General features: G+C 38.1%; 1 protein-coding gene across 1 annotated transcript in view; it reads left to right on the forward strand.

Annotated features, from left to right (window-relative positions):
- UBE2J1 (ubiquitin conjugating enzyme E2 J1) overlaps nt 1–8,500 on the forward strand; it is a 24,609-nt gene extending 16,109 nt beyond the window's left edge. Inside the window, exon 7 of the mRNA XM_009281939.2 lies at nt 5,995–8,500. Within this exon, the coding sequence (XP_009280214.1) occupies nt 5,995–6,264 (270 nt within the window). The 3' untranslated portion in view covers nt 6,265–8,500. The remainder of the gene's footprint in view (nt 1–5,994) is intronic.
- Nucleotides 8,501–8,803: the final 303 nt, after the last annotated feature.

Below are 8,803 nucleotides of genomic sequence, written 5' to 3' on the forward strand. Positions count from 1 at the left end.
ACTCCATTCACCACAACTCTCTGGGCCCGGCCATCCACCCAGTTTTTGACCCAGCGCAGAGTACACCTGTCTAAGCCGTGAGCCGCCAGCTTCTCTAGGAGAATGCTGTGGGAGACAGTGTCAAAGGCCTTACTGAAGTCCAGGTAGACCACATCCACAGACTTTCCCTCATCCACTAGGTGGGTCACCTGGTCATAGAAGGAGATCAGGTTGGTCAAGCAGGACCTGCCTCTCATGAACCAGTGCTGGCTAGGCCTGATCCCCTGGTTGTCCTGCTCATGCTTTGTGAGCGCCAGGTCATGGGACCTTATGTCTTGCTACACAATACAGAGGAAAAAAATAGCAGTACTCATGCAGGAAGAATGGAGTGTTACCTTTCTTCTGCTCTTGGAACAGTTGTAATCAGTCTTCATTAAAAACATGATGCTAAATAGGTGCTAAGGAAAGGGTCTACCTGTAGGTGAAGAGGAGGGAGTCTGTAGGCTGCGTTGTACTATGGGAAAACCAATCTACAGATTGCTTCATGGGTGAGTTTGTTCTTTCCAGCAACAATTGTCTATTCCATGATTTTTACCTTTAAGCTGCTTGAAAGGACAGAGATTTTTGCAATGAATTAATGGCAGGACAATTGTGAGTACAGTGATGCCCTTCCTGGGATAGGGTTAACTGAATTCCTGTGTGAAGAGCACACTGAGAGGGGTCTCTGGCGTGGCATGGCTTTGAGTCCATTCCCCCTGTTCCACACGGGGCCTTATTCCTGAAGAGAGAATTTCTCATTCCATCAGAAGAAAAGACACTTTGATTTAACTTCCCCTTCTGTCAGCTTTCATTTAGAAAAAGGAATATAGCCTCACTCACTAAAGAAGCACCAAGACTTACAGTATTTCAGTAAAGCATATTTTTTTTAGATTTCAAAACTCAATTTGAAATAGTAGTTTGTGTTTTAGTAATGGCAGTTGTTACATTAACAGCAATGCTATCATAGTGTGAACTGTTGTGTTATTCAGTACTTTACTCTTACAGATTTTAGCCTGTGAGGAGACTTACTGTGTGATGTAATTGTTGCATGGGTGTGTTTATCTATACTGTTGGAGAGGTGTACTTAGTGTTCTTGACTTTTGGGCTCTCCCTACCTGACCTCATCTTCTAGGTCACGTCCCTCCTTCCCCACCTTCTCTTGTCATGTTGCTAGACCAACAGCCAGTATCTTGATGTCACACTTAAAATTACTACAGTGTCCTCTTTGGTCTGCTTTCTAACTGAGGACTAAATACCTTCCCAGTGGAATGTTGAATATATATTTCCCGAGTTCCTGCTGTTTAGAAAGCTGACAGAGGGATAGAGGTTGTCTCTCAAGTGCAGCACGTGGTGAGGATAAAGATGACTTTTTGCCATGCTTTTCACCTAGTACTATGGACTTTTCATCAAGACCTGCTCATTGGTTCCCATTCGTGGTACTTTTAGCAATGACTGAAGTGGGCAACACTAGTGCAAATGTTGCACATTGGCTGTTAAAATTTTGTGCACCTATATTATTAGAGAATATTTATAAGTATTTAAATGACTTATCTTCGAATGAAGAAAAAGGAGGGGAGGGGGGTGATTCTTATACCAGTGATAGTTGCTTCCCAGGAGAACTTGTCATAACAACATTATCGAGGTTTGCAGGTGCAAGGCAATGAGTACAACAGCATGGGAACAATAAAAGGAACAATGCTGACATGGAGGCTCTGGAAAATGCTGCCACAGCAGCTTGGGTAAAAGGATACAGAGCTGCAAAGAACAGGCTTTAAGCATTATTAAGGCTAAAACAATAGGCTACCTAAAGCATTATGCAGCATGGTACTTGTGAGGAGTCTGAAGGTAGTGCAGAAAACACCTCTGACTAGACTACTTCTGACAATATATATAATATATATATACACATTTTTTTTAATTTGTAGTAGCTGTTGATGGCTACTCAGGGCAAAGTAATGGTACATTACTCCTGTTTGAGTATTCAAATTGCAAGCAAGGTACTGCTGGAAGTTGGCTTGATAAAAGTAATTGCCCTGAGCATTAAGAAAATGATTCTTCCACATCTGAGCAAAAGAACTTTTTTAAATTAATATATTGTAGATACTCAGGTTGGACTCGGATCCAGATTAAGTCACCTACTATGTCAGTGGTCACGTAAGTGTTGGTACCCAGACTCTCACCACAGTACATGGGACTAGTTAGTGGAGGCTAGAGACCACTGCAGCTTACTGAGAAGTAGAGGCTGGTAGGCTGCATTGCTCTGTCTGTCCCCCTGATTGCACCGACTAAATCCACGTGGACTATTATGGGAGGATGAACTCCTACCACGCCTGTAGCAACCTACATTTAGTGTATTGATGTGGAATGATGTCCCACCTTGGTGCTTATAGTTGATGAATAAAATTCATACTTCATAAGAATTATAAAGTGACAAGCTAAAAACTGTGGTTAGACTTCTTTTCTGATAACCTGGGAATATATTAAACCTCAGTACACCTGTTATTAAACAATATACTATAGTAGTGTCCTGCAGTAATATACTGGCCAGATGAAGCGTTGTAATGGGGAGTGATGAAATAAACAGTGTAGCTGAAGTCAACTAATCTTGAACTGATGAGGGAGGTTTCTGTGAGAAAATGAGGCTATGTTCCGATCTCCGATACACGAGATTTATAGAAGCCCTTAGTTTTAATCGTATGTTCTGAAGGATATATTGTTTAACAGTGTTTCCTTTTATCACTATTAAGTGGTGTCTTAAGTTTTGTAATAACACAGCAGCAATTCTACATGTCTTGGCAATCAGGACTACTCGGTCTGACTTTGATTCATTAAAAAATAGACATATTTCTTATTAGCCTTTAAGCCATGCTGTGTCAAACTTCAGCTGTTCTTCAGTTGAAAGTTACATGGACAAACAAGTATTTCACCTATCCTTATATCTTTCTATTTTTGTATCTCTCTGAGATCATGAGTATAACTGAAGAAGGCTTCAGTAACCCAGAGGATTTACAAGGTTCTGAGTGCTCAGAGTTTGCTATATTTTTTTTTTTTAAAACATCCCTTCCAAGATGATTATTTAATACTTCCAGCATTCCGATAAAATTTTTTAAAATAACGGCCTGGAGACATAAGTGATGCAGTGAATGCTACTATTCTTCAGTAGACTGAACATAGTGTAAATTTCCTTACTTGCATTTTGTTATACGATAGAAGTTTTGTTAATTCTAGTATGTGTACATTTTACTAAACTAGCCTTATTTATCAAACTCAGATGTCCTTGGAGCAAAGTTTTCTACCAGTCCTAACAGTTTCAGAAGCTTCAGAAATAATATGACACATAAAGTGCATATTCAATGACTGTAAAGATCAGATGCTAAAGGTGGCTACAATGTAGCTTTTATTAAATATTTTTTACTTTTAGTCTATTAAGCCCTCACCCCCAACACTTCCAGTATGGTTTGGCAGAAAATGACTTAAAATTGAATGGAAATTGTCATGTGAGGTGTTGTGTTAGTCTAAAAATCTTGACATTTTTGCTTAAGGAGAATTTAAAAACTTGCTGTAAGTGAAGGCAAGATTATTGTGGTTTTTTTTTTTTTTAATTTATAATATATAATACATCCCATCTGCCATTTTTGGGATTCTTAACAAATAAAGTCTTCAAACAAAAAAATCTTTATCTAGATGTATATATTATTTCAGATACACTAGCATCTGGTCCCAAATTTATATCAGGTAACGATCACTCCTTTCATATCTAACTTGCTTCTGCATGTCTGCTATGCTTGGTCATTGATTATGTTGGGAATCCCAAGGCAGTGGATTAGCTCAGCTTTGGGTGAAGCAGTCAGTCTTCTGCTGCCCTGATGCATCTATATAATTTCCTCCAAAAAATTTTTTTAAAGCCTTGTAATTGTCAGTGCGGTTTCTCTTGAATTACAGCTCCGTTCATGTCAGTATATGGCACCTTGTCTCGTTCAGAATAGGGTCTTTCTGTTTTATTTTTATATTAAAAATTTGCGGTGTTGGGAAGAAACCCAGGTGTGTGACAGCTAGTGCTAGTTACTTTAGTTAGTAAGTATGAAGGATCAGGAATATTTCTAGACTTTTTCTTCCCTTTTTTAAAAGCTACTTTAAGAAGAATAACACTTCGCCTGCTGAATTTGCAGTTCTTGCTTCCTGAATTCACTTCTCTCCCTCTCCTCTTCTGAAAAATGGGAGCGTAGATGAATCTAGAAACTTCATTTTCAAAGGCTCAGCTTCCCTAAGTCTTTATTTTCCTTGGCATGAGGAGCTTTCAAGTCGGCTCAGTATGAGGCAGAATGACTTCCTTCTGCAGTGTAGTGGAAATCATGGCAAGCTGCTCGTGGTGTTCTTGGCTGTCTCTGCTGATAAAATAAATCTTTTAAAAACATTTTTCTTTGAAGCTACCCAAGCTGCTTGCTTGCTGAGGCAAGAAACCTATGTAAACAGGCAAGTTGTCAAATGTGGTGAGTAATTACACCAGTACTTCCTTGGAGATAATAAACAGTGGGAAATACTAATGACGAGGAGGTAGGAAAGGAAGGTCTCTTCCCTGGGCTAACTGAATCACTAACTAGGTGGAAGTTTGGAGATTCTTCTCCCACATGCAGAATACGTGGCCAAAGAGTCACGGGACCAAGTACTACTTACTGTCTCATGGATCATCAAACCTGATACACGGTTGAGGACGTTCCCTATCTGGCCATGTGGAAAGAATATTTTTTGTGGATATAGTAGCTGGCCAAAACAGTGCTTAGGGTTATGGATGTTGTGTCCATTAAAAGGTTTTTGCTCAGAAGCAAATATAAAATGTCCAGAATTGTAGTTTTACCTGCTGTAATGATAATCAGTCTTTCAGAAGGCGGGGGGGGAGTGACAGCTAACTCTGGAAAATTTTTACCTGCTGTAATGATAATTATTCTTGTAGAAGGCGGGGGGGGGAGTGACAGCTAACTCTGGAAAATAGCTGTGGGTTGCTTTAAGTGGGAATACCTGCAAACTGTTCTGAGAAGTGAAAAGAAGACTTAAAAAAAAAAAACAAACAACTTTTTGTCAGAGCTGCTTTTTTTTTTAAACACTTTAAAATTGAACCGTGTCAAAATTTTTAGTTCCAACAACTGTGCTGTGTCACGATTTTTAATATTCAAACGTTGGAAGTTTGAGCCTTTTGGTATGGCAGGCAGGATTAGGCCAGTGGAATATCAGAACCCATAGTTTCAATCTTACAAACTGACTAATGATTTTCTTTAGAATAATACTCTCCTGAGCTGAACATCAGTTGCCACGTTTATTTTTTTTTTTTACTACATGTAATGGTAGACTGAGGTTTGACCAGTAGAGGGCAATAGGTACGTGCATGCATAGGTACAATGCTCAATAATTTGTGCTGGAATCACTTGGGTGTTTTTTGTTCAGGGCTTTCGTTTTGTTTTTTCCAGTGGTGGTGATGAGGGCAGACTTTTGGACTCCGCTGTCCACAGGAAGCAGTGCAGCATTGTTTCGTTAGAGTTCTCTGGACTTCTCTCCTTCCGTTCTTGCCCTCCCCAACTTGTTTCCTCTTCAGTATAGGTGACATTACAAATCCTCAGAGACTTAACTATCTGGAGGATTATTAAAGATTTCTTGAACTGCAAAGAGTTAAGCAAATCCTAGACAAAGACACTTGAAATGTCTTGATTTGGAACAAATCTAGGATTCAAATATTGTTTGACAGACTTTCTTCAGACTTTTCTTGTCCTTAGAACTGCTAATTTTCAGCTTGAAATAGACTTCTCAAGATAGCGTATGGACAAAAATGATGGATATAACTATCTCGTAACTACTAGTGACATGTATTATCAGGCTTTCAAGAAGTAACAATTATCTGAAGAGTACATTTTAGTCCTAATGATTTTATTCCTTGCTGATCTTATGCACTGCCTTGCCTCACAGCTCTCCGGGTTTCCTTTTCAGTCTGAAACTCAGAATAGCGGTGCAGCAGCCAGTCAAGAGCATACTCCGCCTGTGTCCACTAACACGTCTATGAGTCCTCGGCAGCGCCGTGCCCAGCAGCAGAGTCAGAGGCGGGCTCCGTCTTCGACTGACTTTAATCGGGTACAGCAGCCAAGAGTCAACATGAACCACACTGGATCAACTGTTCTGATTGTCCTTCTGACTTTTGCATTGGCAGCTCTCATATTTCGTAGAATATGTTTGGCTAATGAGTATATATTTGAGTTATAAGGTTGTTTCTGTTGTAACAGCAGTGACTTGAATGTTTCATTGAACATTCTGTATTGGGTATGACATGAGAACTGTTTACAAAGGTTACTTTTTGTACTTGCGCTTAAGTCCTTATGAATGTTAATGTACCTACAGATACATTACTTGTAAGAAAAGCAAAGTTGGACATTTAACTACCAAAAGTGTTAATTGAGTGCCCACTAGATACTTGGAGAAACACTGCAGTGGAATAGTAACGTTAAGGCATGTGGGAGGGGAGTCAATCTGAGTAATTTATCAACTAGAAAAAGACAATTTAAAAAAAGTGGTTGATTCACTTTTTTGTGGAACATAAATGCAATTAATAACCCCATCTAAGTTAGTATAAGATTTGACATTGGAGAAGGAATTCTAAAATGAAACACTGCTATGTGTTTGTGTCCAGTGAACTCTTAATTTAGAGAGGATACAGTTTTGTAACCACTTCTGTTTACCACCACACATTTCTAGAGGGGGAGCACATACAAATTGGTTGTGATGCTGCTTTGTGCGTGTGAAAGGGAGAAGGGAGTAGGGGAGGAAAGAAGGGGCCAGAAAACTACTTGCATTATTTTGATTTTTATTTTTTGGAAGAAAGATTGGATAATCTTTTGCAAGATTTGAATGTCCTCTTCTAATACTCTCAATTGTATATCTTGGTTTTTTTAAATTTGAAGATTATATAAAACATGTCTATTCTTGCAATAGTTATAAATATGTAATATAATTATTTACCCAGAGCTATTGTCTTTTAATTATACCAGAAATATACATGTGTTGAACTGAATGTTTCATATGTGGTTTTATTTACTAAAGAAAATTTAAACCTTATTAGACTTAAGCATGTTCATATATATGAGAGTTTAAGAGAAATATTTATTAAAACCTTGAAAATAATAAAGAGTTTCAAGCCAGTCTTCGCTTACAGTTCAAGTATGACGTGGCCTTTTGGGGTTTTTTTGTTTCCTTTTTTAAAACCTAAAATCAATATTGGACCCAGAGGCTTTCTGCATTATGAGTTTATTAAAAAAATAAACAACTGGCAATGTTCACGAATGCTGTGAAATCACATATACAGGCAATAGACCTACAATTGCTAGGGTTTTGAGAGGTTTTGTCTGTGAATGTTTAAGTATTGCAGTGAAGGTAGAAGAAAGCAATCAGTGGGATAATTTTCCTCCTGTATTATTGATCAGATTTAAATGTATTCTAGCATGTTTATTTCAAAGACAATGAAATTTAGGTAACTTCCATTTTGTTGCTGTTGAACATGATAGCACTGACTTAACTGAGATTCTTATCCTGTTTCTCAGCAAGTATTTATCAAGCTACCTACAGCTTTCCTAAATTTTGTTAAATATAGTATGTATTAGTGTTCTGAAACATTAAAGAAGCTATAAAAACTTCTAAAATAAGGAAAGCCCGATGTGTGTCTAAGGGGGATGTGGAAATTCAAAAAAACAAAACAACACCCCCACCCCCCCAAACAAACCCAAAATCTGAGTTCTTTTTTAGCACTTCTTATGCATTGTTGATAATCTTGTTTGCAGGGACAATGGAACAAAGATCAAAAAATAGTTTTCTTAAGAAGTTCAGACAAACGTAGTTTTTTCAGCCAGTTCAGCAGTTACTTACACATTCTGCTGCAGAACAATTTGATGTTGATATATTAATTGATGTGTTTTTCTATCTAATTTGTATATTTATTTCATTAGAAATTAGGAAAAAAACTCAAAACCACAAAAGCCAAAAAACCCCTCTACAGATCCTGTGTTTCCTAGCTGGTATGTTGCTTGAATACCTGTTCTATTCAAGTATCGCAAACCTGGGCTCACAGAAGAGTTCTGGAAGAGAGGTCTGGCCCAAAAGGCAGTTTCGCTGGGTTTTGACCCGCTTGCTCCTCTGGAAGCTTTGCTCTGAATGTGCTTTGCTTTTCCTAGAGACTCGCTGCTGGGCCGAGCAAACTTTTGCTCTCGTACCTGTACCACACACTGGTTATGAGTAAAGCAGCTAAGTCTTCTGCAAAGAGGCAGTCTACATTGCCCTTTGAGTGGGCTATGAGAAAATAAGCTTCAAATGGTTTCTGGAAACAGCCTCTTCCTTGTGATTAAAGAAATAGCTGCTCTGTAGCTTTTTATTTCAAGCTTTTTTTTAAATAAAAGTTAAAATGCCTGATTGTGCAAATACCTATTTGAAAAAATAAATACTAATGGTGACTTGATTTATGTAAAGAGTCTATTGCATGTATAGATACTTCAGGGGTTACTGTGTTTTAATTTTTCTTTAAAAGTTAACAGTAAATAAAATCATTTTCAGAGGAAATAGCTCATCTTTTATCTTCAACAGACTAAATTGGAAAATGAAATCTCAACTGCTATAAAACCATCAAAATATGTGCATTTTACAATGATATACATGTCTGAAACGTGGCACAGGCGGTTTCCAGTTGAAACGATGCCATGCGAAGGAACAGAAAATCTGGAAAGCCTCATGAAAAGGGACAGCCTGGTTTTCTACAGTC

This window comes from Aptenodytes forsteri, unplaced genomic scaffold (assembly GCF_000699145.1).
Source record: "Aptenodytes forsteri isolate BGI_AS27 unplaced genomic scaffold, ASM69914v1 Scaffold20, whole genome shotgun sequence".
Lineage (NCBI taxonomy): Eukaryota > Metazoa > Chordata > Aves > Sphenisciformes > Spheniscidae > Aptenodytes > Aptenodytes forsteri.